Below are 12,888 nucleotides of genomic sequence, written 5' to 3' on the forward strand. Positions count from 1 at the left end.
GGGCTGGTTTGGTGATTGCAAATTCTTTTAGTTTCTGTTTGTCCTGGAAGCTTTTTATCTCTCCTTCTATTTTCAATGACAGCCTAGCAGGATAAAGTATTCTTGGCTGCATATTTTTCTTGTTTAGTACCCTGAATATATCATGCCAGTCCTTTCTGGCCTGCCAGGTCTCTGTGGATAGCTCTGCTGCCACTCTAATGTTTCTACCGTTGTAGGTTACAGACCTCTTGTCCTGAGCTGCTTTCAGGATTTTCTCTTTGTCTCTGAGACTTGTAAGTTTTACTATTAGATGTTGGGGTGTTGACCTATTTTTATTGATTTTGAGGGGGTTCTCTGTGCCTCCTGGATTTTGATGCCTGTTTCCTTCCCCAAATTAGGAAGTTCTCTGCTATAATTTGTTCCAATATACCTTCTGCCCCTCTCTTTTTCTTCTTTTTCTGGGATCCCAATTATTCTAATGTTGTTTCACTTTATGGTATCACTTATCTCTCGAATTCTTCCCTCGTGATCCAGTAGTTGTTTATCTCTCTTTTTTTCAGCTCCTTTATTCTCCATCATTTGGTCTTCTATATCACTGATTCTCTCTTCTGCCTCATTTATCCTAGCAGTTAGAGCCTCCATTTTTTATTCCATCTTATTAATAGCCTTTTTTAGTTTACTTGATTAGATTTTAGTTCTTTTATTTCTCCAGAAAGGGATTCTCTAGTGTCTTCTATGTTTTTTTCAAACCCAGCCAGTATCTTTATAATCATTATTTTGAGCTCTAATTCCGACATCTTACTTATTTATATCCATACTCATTAGGTCCCTGGCAGTCAGTTCTGCCTCTTGTTCTCCTTTTTGAGATGTGTTTTTACGTCTTGTCATTCTGCCCAGAGAAGAATAGATAAATGAGAGAACAAAAAATTAAAATGGCAACAATGACCCCAGAGAAATATACACTAAACAAATCAGATAAGACCCAAAACTGAAAAAAAAAAAAAATTTTTTTTTGAGGAAAAAAAAAGAGCATATAATCAGACAGGTGGACGGAACAGAGGAATACACTGGATCCTGTTTGTATTTTCGTCTGTTTGTTAGAAAACTAGGTCCCAAAATTGTAAATAAAGAAAAACTTATATATGTACAAAAGTAAAATTAAATACGATGAAAGGATAGACTATAACTGTAAAAATGAAAATTAAAAGGCAAGAACAAAGAAGGAATATAAACAGACAGGTTAACAGAACAGAGCAATGCACTATATCCTGAGTGTATGTTGGTCGGTTTGTTAGAAGAATCTACATCTTTAAAATTGTAAAGAAAGAAAAACTTATATATATACAAAAATCAAATTAAATACATAGAAACGATAGAATATAAATGTAAAGATGAAAATTAAAAACAACTTTAACAAACAAAAAGAAGAAAAAGAGAGAGAATATGATCAAACAGGTGAAAAGAACAGAGCCGTAGACTAGATTCTGGGTGTATTTAGGTCTGTTAGAAGAAACTGAATCCCAAAATTGTAAAGGAAAAAGAAACTTACTTGTATACAAAAATAAAATTAAATACAATGAAAGGATGGAATGTAACTGTAAAAATGAAAATTTAAAAAGATTTTTAAAAATAGTTGATAAAATAAGAAATTGGTTGAAAAAGGAAAGAGGGAAAAAAATTAAGATTAAAAGACTAAAGAATTGTGGGGGAAAAAAAACCCGTGAATACTATATACTATATTCCCCTAGCGGTGGAGTTTTGCAGTTCTCAGTGATCAGTAAACTTGGTCTTGGCTTGCTGATCTTCTGGGGGAGGGGACTGTTGCATTGATTCTCAAGTGTCTTTGCCCCAGGCAGAATTTCTTTCTTTTTTTTTAAATTTTATTATTTTATGTTAATCACCATACATTACATCATTAGTTTTTGATGTGGTGTTCCATGATTCATTGTTTGCGTATAACCCAGTGCTCCCTTCAGTACGTGCCCTCTTTAATACCCATCACCAGGCTAACCCATTCCCCCACCCCCCTCCCCTCTAGAACCCTCAGTTTGTTTCTCAGAGTCCATAGTCTCTCATGGTTCGTCCCCCACCGATTTCCCCCACCTTCATTTTTCCCTTCCTGCTGTCTTTTTTTGTTTGTTTAACATATAATGTATTATTTGTTTCAGAGATACAGGTCTGTGATTCAACAGTCTTACACAATTCACAGCGCTCACCATAGCACATACCCTCCCCAACGTCTGTCACCCAGCCACCCCATCCCTCCCACCCCCCACCACTCCAGCAACCCTCAGTTTGTTTCCTGAGATTAAGAATTCCTCATATCAGTGAGGTCATATGATACATGTCTTTCTCTGATTGACTTATTTCGCTCAGCGTAATACCCTCCAGTTGATCCACGTAGTCGCAAATGGCAAGATTTCATTCCTTTTGATGGCTGCATAACATTCCATTGTATATATATACCACATCTTCTTTATCCATTCATCTGTCAATGGACATCTTGGCTCTTTCCACAGTTTGGCTATTGTGGACATTGCTGCTATAAACATTGGGGTGCATGTACCCCTTTGGATTCCTACATTTGTATCTTTGGGGTAAATACCCAGTAGTGCAATTGCTGGATTGTATGGTAGCTCTATTTTCAACTTTTTAAGGAACCTCCATACTGTTTTCCAGAGTGGCTGTACCAGCTTGCATTCCCACCAACAGTGTAGGAGGGTTCCCCTTTCTCTGCATCCCTGCCAACATCTGTCGTTTCCTGACTTGTTAATTTTAGCCATTCTGACTGGTGTGAGGTGGTATCTCATTGAGGTTTTGATTTGGATTTCCCTGATGCCAAGCGATGTTGAGCAATTTTCATGTGTCTGTTGGCCATTTGGATGTCTTCAGCCCCAGGTGGAATTTCACTGCCCTTGCCAGGGGGCCAGGCTAAGTAAGTCTCTGGATTGCTCTTCGTGGCTTTTGTTCCCTGAAGGCTTTCTGTGCTGCTTTAGAGGATGAGAATGAACATGGCGGCCTCCCAGTCTCCAATCCCATCTCCGCAAGCTCAGGGCCCCACCCCTCAGTGCACCCTCAGGGAAAAGATGTCCATCACTCCTGTCTCCCTGGTCTCCATCTGCTCTCTCTGCTCTCCTAACCTGTGACTGAGCATTTCTCTCTCCAGCACATGACCCCATTTGGAGTTTTCAAACCCTGCAGACTCCTGTGGTGCACACCTGCACTGTTCCTCCCCAGAGGAAGAAGGGGGATCTCTCCAGTTCTGCTTGTTGGGCCCCTGCTCCGAGAACAGTCCCCTGGTGGTGCTGTGGTTCAGGGTTTATGGCGATCCCAAGCTGAGAGCCCACTCCTGGACTCGCTGATTACAGCCAGCTTCCCTGCTCCAATGCCTGGGAACTCTGCCGCACTCAGGCACCCCTGGTCTTCCTGTGACCCCGGGGATCCTGGGACCACACTGTCCCATCTAGGATTCCACCTCGCTTTGCCACCTGAGCACCTTTCAGGGAGGGATGTCCCTCACTGGAGCAGACTTCTAAAAGTTCCGATTTTGTGCTCGGCTGTTCTATTACTTTCCGGTAGCCGGCTAACAAGAGGCTTCCAACCCCCGTGGTTTATCTTCTCATATATCACGTTGGATTCACTTCCCCTCACCTTCTATCTTGCAGAAAGAGGTCACTTTTCTATTTGTAGAGTTGCAGCTATTCTTTTCTTTGATCTCTGGTTGAATTTGTAGGTGTTCAGAATGATTTGATAGCTATCTAGCTGAATTCCTGGGACCAGATGAAACTAAGATCTCCTACTCCTCTGCCGTCCTGGACTCTCTCTTAATCTTTAAACTTTTATGGTATCTTTATGCTATGTAAGACATTTTCTTTTCTTAAATGAACTTGAGCTATTTAGTGGGGAAGATAGCAGGTGATCCTCTGACCTAGGCTAGCATTTTAGAGTTATCTGGGATTGACAGTGGAATTGTTTCTGGTATCAATTCTAATGGTGAGGTGTGGGGGGGATTCCCCCTATACCACCAAGCAATTCTTGGACACCAGCACGGTATCATAATTCTGATACTATCTGCCTGGAGATCCCGCAGGTTAAGGGCCTCAGTCCTAGAAGACTGCACCCCATCCCCCACTTCAAATGCCAGTCACAAGCCCTGATACCTGTGCTTCTGACCTACCAGCTACAGACCAGAGGTTCCCACAACCTCCTCCTTGGACTTCAGATGCCAATCTGATGTAACAACCTGGACTTCTGACTGGCTGGCTGTAAATCAGAGATTCCTCTGACTCCTCTTTGGGTTTGATTCATTTGCCAGAGCAGCTCAGAGAACTCAGGGAAACATTTTATTTATTAGATCACCAGTTTATTGTAAGAGGACATAACTCAGGAACAGCTAGATGGAAGAGATGTATAGAGCAAAGTATGGGGAAAGGGCTCAGAGCCTCCATGCCCTCTCCAGGCTTCTACTCTCCTGGTATCTCCATATATTCACTAACCTTGAAACTCTCCAAACCCCTCCCTTTTGGCTTCACTACATAGACATGATTAAGTAAATCATTGGCCATTGGTGATTGACTCATCCTCTAGCCCCTCTTCCCTCTGGGAGGTCTGGGAGTGGGACTGAAAGTTCCAACCCTCTGAACACATGGTTGACAACCCTTGACAACCAACCCTCACCCTTAGGCACTTCACTGAAGTCACTTCATTAACATAACAAAAGACACCTTTTTCACTCTCTGCACTTAGGAAATTCCAAGAGTTTTGGGACCTGTGAGCCAGGAACTGTGGAAGAAGACTAAATATATATGAGAAATATATTTTGGTTATCTGAATAATCATATATATAGATTTCTTATAAATTGCAGTGTCATACTTACCCTTTCTCTTGGTGAAACTACAGAGCCTATTGGGTTGACATGAACTCTTGGAAATCAGGAAGGCTTTACCCTTCTCCCTGGACTTTGAGCCTAATTTGTAGTATGTCAAGACTGCCATCCGGCTAGACTCTTCCTTTTAGGCTGTTTCTATGTGAGTACAGGCCGTATTCAGAGTCAGTTGGCCTCTCAGTTTTCTGCTCAGAGGATTCCTTTACAAAACTTTAAGCCTTCTGGAAGTATGGTATTTCAACCAGCATTATATTATGTGTGTGCATTTAATTCATAGTTTTGAAAGTTTATTGCATACCCGCTACCTGCATAGCTTTTGGCTAGCTGCTACATAAGACATATAAAAGAAGTGTAAAATAGATGAGATGGTGAGATAGTTTTTTTTTTAAGCTTACAGTGAAAAGGAGGACATTTGTCCAAATATTAGAAGTAAATAGAAGGCTGAATGTCCCAAGCAAGTCATTGGCTAAGTTAGAGTGGGGAAGGTGATACGGAGGAGGTGTGATCAAAGAGAGAAAGGATGCCACCCAGCTGGAAGGAATCCAGAAACTGAAATAGCATTTGTTCTAGTTCCTCAAGGGTAGATATGATGATAGAAAAAACTGAGTCTATGGGTGGATTGCAGGCAAAGGACATGAGTGAAGTTGTTAAAGATAAACTGAGGCATATTTAAAATTTTAAGAGCTTATTTGAGCAGAAATTTATTCCAGCTGGGCAGTGACAAACTGGAAGTGGTGAGGAACTCTGCTGATAGGAACTAGGGGATATGAGAAAGTGCAGAAGCGACGAAAGGAAATTATTTGATTGGCTATAGCTTAAAGCCTAGTTGGCTCTTTGTGGTTGGTATCCTTAGCATTTTGATTTTGTCACTTTGAGACATTTACAGGCTTTGACTTTGGTTTTGCTCATGTAGGCACCATGGCATTAGAGCCACCTCAGTCTAATGGTCTCCTTATTAAACTAATTTAACAAGTTATAGAGCTGTAAAAATGCAGGGCAGATTTTAATTTGAATTTAGAGTAATGAGGGGAGACTGGAGAAGATAACACTAGAATTTGCAAGTCAGATCATGTCCTTCTTTGCTTATGGCTTCTCATCTCATTTAGGGAAAAAGCCAAAGTTCCTAAAATGGCCTACAAGCTACTGCATAATCTGTTCCCTTCCCCAATTCCCACTACTATCTTCTTCCTTCTTCTCTAGCTCTTTCCCTTGATCAGGCAGAGAGCACCACCTCAGGGTGTTTGTTTCCTCTGCCTGAGAGCTAGGTGGCTCACCCTTACTTCTTTCAGGTCACCCTTATCAGAGAGGCCTGTCCCGACTTCTGTATATCACCCCCTCTCACTCCTGTCACTCTCCATTCCCCCTACTTTGTTTTATTTTTCTCAGTACTCAGGAAGTACAAATATAGGATCACTAACATCCTATGTATGTTTGCTTGTGAATTGTTTCCTTGTGTTAAGCCATTTGAGTGCACATTCTCTGGGACTGAGGACTTACTGTTGTATCCCCAGGACCTAGGACCAGTACCTGGCACATAGCTCATATTCATATATTTATTAGATAAAAAAGAAAATCAAGAGCAGGAAAGAGAGTGAGAGGGAGGGAAGGAATTGGATATAGGTCCTACAGGATTTTGCATTCTAAGCAGGGGAATACAAATTTAATTCATTAGAAGTGTTTGAACAGGGGAGTAAGGATGAAAACATTTACTTTAGGGAGATTAATTAGGTGATGATGTATAGGATGGATTTTTTAAAAAAAATTCCATCAGTCCCTCCTTCCTATCCCCAAGCACTATGTAACATAGCTATTTGTGCTTTAAAAAACAAAAAACAGTGAAACTTTAAATTTTGAAATGTTTTGACTCTCAAGAAACTGCTCAAATTGCTAAAAGCAAATTCCCTGTACTTTCCCCCCAATTTGCTCCAATGATAGTATCTTACATTACTGTAGTTCATTGTCAAATCCGGAAAAATGACCTTGGTATAATACTATTAACTCTGACTTAGGACTTAGTTGAATATCATCATACTTTACATACACTTTTGTGTGTGTATGTATATAATTCTAAAATTTTGTCACATGTGTAGAAACATGCTTTTTAATGTTTCTACATCTGATTTTAAAGTTTTTGACCAAGTGTTAGACAATCTCCTCTTTAATAATACTCTCCAGGTTCTTGGCCTCCCACATTTACATAAAAATAAAGTGAATGGCCTGTTGTTTTATTTCTTTATTCTTCTGCCCAGGTGTTCCTTGTAGCCTTTTCTTTCTACAATAAAGACGATTTAAAAATTTTACTTCATCAGTATTGACAAACCATATTATTTATCAGGTCTTATTTTTTTTGTTTGTTTTGTTTTAAAACCAGTGCATTATATTATTATATAACATTTCTTTCTCTTGGTCATTTATGTACTTAACAACCTTCAGATCATTTCTGATAGTAAAATATTTCCAGAAGACTGTTTTGTTTTTTTTTTTTTTTTAAGATTTATATTTATTTGACAGAGAGAGAGTTAGCGAGAGCAGGAACACAAGCAGGGGGAGTGTGAGAGGGAGAAGCAGGCCTCCCGCCCAGCAGGGAGCCCGACGCGGGGCTCGATCCCAGGACCCTGGGATCATGACCCGAGCTGAAGGCAGACACTCAACGGCTGAGGCACCCAGGCGCCCCTCCAGAAGACTGTTTTAACAGGGTTCTAGTTTTTTCCTTTGCCTACCCTACCTTACTAATTAGAAGTATTCTGGTAAGTAATTTACCAAAAATTTCAGAACTGGGAACACTAGTGGGTGGGAATGAGATTAGCTAAATTATTTAAAGTCCTTTATTCATTCTTTTAAAAATTAAACTTCTGATGTTTTTAGATATTCTGCTTAGTAAGGCCACTTTATTAATTTTTATATATTGAACATATTTGTCTTTAAGTTATTTACAGACTTTCAAAAACAACGTGTTAATGTTAAAATCTTACAATTTTGCAGCTGTGTTCTATATGTGCTATATATATTTATAGATGTTCTATGTGAGAGAAATATATACAAATATATATAGCACATACATACTTATATGTTGCTGATGGTTTGGGTGATAATTGATGCTCTTCAGTAGGATGCTGGATTAATATGCAGGCCTGTGTGTGACTGCTGAAGAAAAACCAAGGTCTGTGTGAACATACTTGATAAATTTCTTGCAGGTTCTGAGTTGTGTCCGCACAGAATGGGATCCACTGGATATTCGCTTTGGCACCAAACAGCCTTATCAGGTGTTGACAGTGGAGCGCTCCATCAGTGTAGACAAAGAGTCCATGGCTGACAGCTGCATCTACGAATACGTTCAGAACAAAATCCAGTGTATATCAGTAACCAGAATACCACTAAGATCAAAGGCCATTAGCTGCTGCAGGAATGTTACTGAAGACAAACTGATTCTGGGCTGTGAAGATTCTTCAGTGATTCTTTATGAAACTCACCGTAGAGTAACTCTCTTAGCCCAGGCTAAACTTTTGCCTTCATTAATAAGCTGCCACCCAAGTGGCGCCATTCTACTAGTTGGCAGCAACCAAGGGGAGCTTCAGATTTTTGATATGGCTTTATCCCCTATTAACATCCAGCTCCTGGCTGAAGACCGCTCACCCAGGGAGATTCTGCAGTTCAATAAATTCTTTGACATTTCCAGCAGTCTTGTTCAAATGCAGTGGATAGCTCCTCAGGTGGTTTCTCAGAAGCCAGAATGTGGGGACATCTATGATCTCCTCTTCCTCAGGTTTGACAGAGGACCTTTGGGTGCACTTTTGTTTAAACTTGGTAAGTCAAGGAAGTTGGTGAGTAAGTAAATTAAAATGTTTATGATGATGACGTTATGATTAAGAGAATAAAACCATTCTAGAAATGGAGGTTTTCTATGTTATTCCATAAATAGGTTTGCCTTTCAAACATTTCATATAGTTTCTTTTTTTTTTTCAAGTAATCTTTATGCCCAACCTGGGGCTCAAACTCACGACCCTGAGATCAAGAGTCACGTGCTCTACCAACTGAGCCAGCCAGGTGCCCTCATATAGTTTCTTTAAGAAAGCTTTGTGGGTGATTTTCTAAATGTTAAGGAACATTAGATAGTGAAGAATTTGGAAATTGCACTAATTGCCCATTGTGATGCATGAAAAGCTTAAACTTCCACATTTGATACTTTCCAAAATAAATACATATGTGAATATTTTAAAAGTACTTACTATGCCCATTAAAAAGTTCTGTGTTGGGGTACCTTCAGTTAAGGTGGCTCATTCAGTTAAGTGGCTGCCTTCGGCTCAGGTCATGATCCCAGAGTCCCAGGATCGAGCCCCGCATCAGGCTCCCTGCTCAATGGGCAGCCTGCTTCTCTCTCTCTACCACTTGTGCTCTCTTATGCACTCTCTCTCTCTAATAAATAAATAAAAATCTTTAAAAAAAAGTGTTATAGGAATAAAATACTTTTTCTATTAAAAAATTATTTTAGATAATAAGTATCCATTGCTTCCCAGATTGGAATGTGTAAGACCAATATTTTAAAAGAAGAAAAAGCAAATGTTTGGAGAATTTGGGCAGAGAGTTGTATAATTTTTTTTGTTTCCTTTTAGATAAAAATATTGAAAAAGATTTTTCAATATTATGAAAATCATGTATTAATATAGCCCATTTCAACCAGGATTTTTTTTTTTAGATTTTAAAGATTTTATTTTTAAGTAATCTCTACACCCAACGTTGGGCTTGAACTTACAACCTGGAGATGAAGTGTCTTATGCTCTACTGACTGAGCCAGCAAGCGCCCCTCAACCAGGAAACTTTAAAACAAAATTGTATTAGTATGATTTGTCTTTTGCAGTTTTGCCTTCCCAGCTATGCCCTATAATATTCTTTAGGTAGTTTTGTATAACTTAACATTCTTGAGAGAACCTCACTTAAGTTTAAAAACTAGATTTTAATTAATGCCTATTATTACAACTTGAAAACACAGAAAAGTAAATATATTTTTAAAACCCATTACATGATTTGTCTCTGTGATATGAAGTTAAGTTTTTAAAGACATTGAATGAAGTATTTGTTAAATAGCTGTCAGTTTACTTTTTTTTTGTAGTGTATCTACCTCTGAAATTGAACCCATGAAATAAATCTAATTGACAATGACTTGATTAACCTGAAAGATATAATGGATATAACATGAGGGCTATATTCTCTCCCTGTAATAAAAATGCAACTAAATCTATAATATTCATGTTGTCCAAGAAAAGAATGTTTGGAATCTCATTCATTATAAGATAATCCAGTTCTACTTTGCCCAGCTACATGTTTAACAGTTGTATGTCTCCATACACAACACTCATTAAAGTGGATGTTAGCTGTTTTGCATGTCTGTTAAAACACACACACACACACACACACACTCACTCACTCACTCTCTCTCTCTCTAAATTACCCAGTTACCTGTCAAACAAAAGGCTGTCTGCCCACATACACCTAGCTTTTCTTCAGCCCTCCCTTGTGGGCCTATTCACAACAGCTTTGCAAAAAGCACAGCTTTCTCTTCCTATCTCTATCACATTTGCCTTCTTACTAAAGTAAACAGGCTCTCAGTGTAGGGATTTAGAGGGCTTCCTGCTAATTGCCAGCTTGTAAACTTAATTGGACTGTCTCCCTGGGCACTGTTCCTAAATCAATTAGGCAATGAGTTGGCTGTCACCTCTTTTCCCAAGAAGGTCTCTTGGAAGAGAATTATCCAATAGAAGTCAAGCATTCAAATGAAAAGGTGATAACTTCTGCAACTGACATTTATCATTTAAATTTTATTTTCAATATGACTCTTAAGTTTTATGGGATAGGGGAAATTTTACAGACTTACAGACTCTTTAAAAGATCTAAATATGGAGTTTCCCAGAATTAAAAAAAATGTATTATAAGATCAATATTTATTACAGATTATTTTTTCTAGAAAGAGTCGATTCCTTGAAACAGTAGATTCCAACTAACAGATCTTTTTTTTTTTTTTTTTAAAGAAAACCCTGTTTAAAGAACAGATTTTTCTTAGGTTCTGCTACTAAATACATCCAAAAATTTTAATATACTTCTTGAATTAACACAGTGCTGATTCTGGGCATCCATGTGGAATTTTCATGTATAATTCAAGTTACTGCATATATAAACAGGTAGTTGCATGTGCAGTTTCTCCACTAGGGAGCATTTACGAGATTTTTTTCATAAGCTTGTTATGCAAGCCTTTGGAAAATTTGACATGCAAGGTGTAGCTTAAAATTTAAGAAGCTGACATAGATCATAGTTTAAAATAGAATGCTGTCATGTAAACGTGGCAGTGCCTGGTGCGAATATGCTAAGATTTTTGGAGTTTGACTTTTAGAATAGGTCAGTGTAATGTTGAAGGAAAACTTTGTTCCGAGGCTAGAACTTCCATCCTAAATCCTTATAATCATCACACTAATGTTTTGGGGATTAAAAGGCCATCACTACTGTTAGAAAAATTTGAAGAGCATGTCTTCCTCAGGAGGGAGCTAGAAGTATCATCCTCCCACATGGAAGCCAAGAAGTACTGTTTTATATAAAGCAAAATGTAATCAGATTTCTTTGCTTGGCAATCATTGTCCCATATTTCCACATATGTAGACTGAGATTAACTTTCAAAAGAGGAGTCCCTAATTATATTACAGAGATATTAAAGCTTTTCCATTCTCATCAGTACCTTTTTCAACTTTCACAGCTGTCTTTAAACTCACATCATCAGCTTCCTGCCCTCTCAGCAGAGAGTCTTACCTTTTAATTGGCACTTCATTAAGTTTATTTGCTCCTCACCACCTACCCACCCCCCCAACCAACCACTTATCTTGAACATAAATCTTATCATGAACATAAATCTTTCCTTCTCAGTTCAGTGGAAAAGGAGCCCTTCCTCTTGTCTAAGACTAGTTCCACCACTAGTTCCAGTCTCCATCCCGCTACATTCCTATGGATCCCTTTACTTTGTCACCCTCCCCACTCCCCCATGAATCTTGCTATGCCAGGAGATACAAGCCCAAGTCATACCATAAAACATCTCTCCTTAAAATTGTTTCTCCTCTGTTACTAATCAAATGTTCACCTTCTTTTCATAGACTCACTGAAATAATAGTGAACACTGACTTTCTCTGCTTCTTCACTTCCCATTCATTCCTCACAATATCAAGGTCTGACTTAGATCTTTAGTGTTCTCTGGGAACTGCTCTTGGAAAGGTCACCAGAGACTTCCTACTTGATGCATATATTTCTTTTATGTTACTTGATGACTTTTCAGCCTTTGATGTTTGCTGACCAATTCTGTCACAGAATTCTCATCATACTGCCTTCTGTGACCTGGGATACACCTTTTCATCACTTTTTCATGCTCTTCTTCTGCGTACTCATGAATATGCTGAGGCTCCCCCTAAGGTTCCATTTTTAGCTCTTCTCCCATTTTATACAGACTGAGAATTTATTTCTAATTTTCTTTCTCCCCAAACCTGTGTCTTCTCTTATATTCTCCATTTTGGTGGATGGTACAATTATTCAGATGGAATCCCAAGTCAGAAATCATCCTAAAATTCTCACCCCTAAGGCCATATCCAATCAGTGACCTAGTCCCATCAGTTCTGCCTTCTAAATACTATCAGAAACATCTCTTGTCAGCCTTGCTGTCATGACCTTAATCTCGACCTTCCCTGTTTTTCAAGCAGTGATCAAGTAGTAGTTTTCTGTCTATAATCTTCTGCCTTCCAATCTTCTCATCCCACCCCACAATTAATCCCCTGAACTGCCACCAGAGTCATCTAACTGCAGATTTGGTCATGGATTCTCCAGCTTGAAATCCTTCAGTGGTTGATAAGCCCTTGTCTGTCTCTCAGGCTTCATCTCCCCAGCTGTTTTTGCAGGAGTGTAGCTCCCCATCCATGGCATGTGCTCTCACACTCTCTCCTTCCCATGGTGTTTTAAATAGTATTCCATGCACCTGGAGTGCTCTGACTAGAGCCTG

The 12,888-nt window shown here is 39.0% G+C and overlaps 1 protein-coding gene across 26 annotated transcripts in view; it reads left to right on the forward strand.

The window, feature by feature from the left end:
• The window catches only part of WDPCP (WD repeat containing planar cell polarity effector), a 482,659-nt gene that overhangs the window by 161,504 nt on the left and 308,267 nt on the right, over nucleotides 1–12,888 (forward strand). For all 26 annotated transcript variants that reach the window (XR_010405669.1, XR_010405668.1, XR_010405666.1 and 23 more), the window contains one exon: nucleotides 8,060–8,669. Coding sequence is in view for 22 of the 26 variants with exons in the window: in XM_064572441.1 (XP_064428511.1) it covers nucleotides 8,060–8,669 (610 nt within the window). In the remaining 4 variants the exon portion in view is untranslated. The remainder of the gene's footprint in view (nucleotides 1–8,059; nucleotides 8,670–12,888) is intronic.

Source organism: Mirounga angustirostris, unplaced genomic scaffold, assembly GCF_029215605.1.
Source record: "Mirounga angustirostris isolate CCGP_5_RB_7025 unplaced genomic scaffold, mMirAng1.0.hap1 SCAF_10, whole genome shotgun sequence".
NCBI classification, from domain to species: domain Eukaryota; kingdom Metazoa; phylum Chordata; class Mammalia; order Carnivora; family Phocidae; genus Mirounga; species Mirounga angustirostris.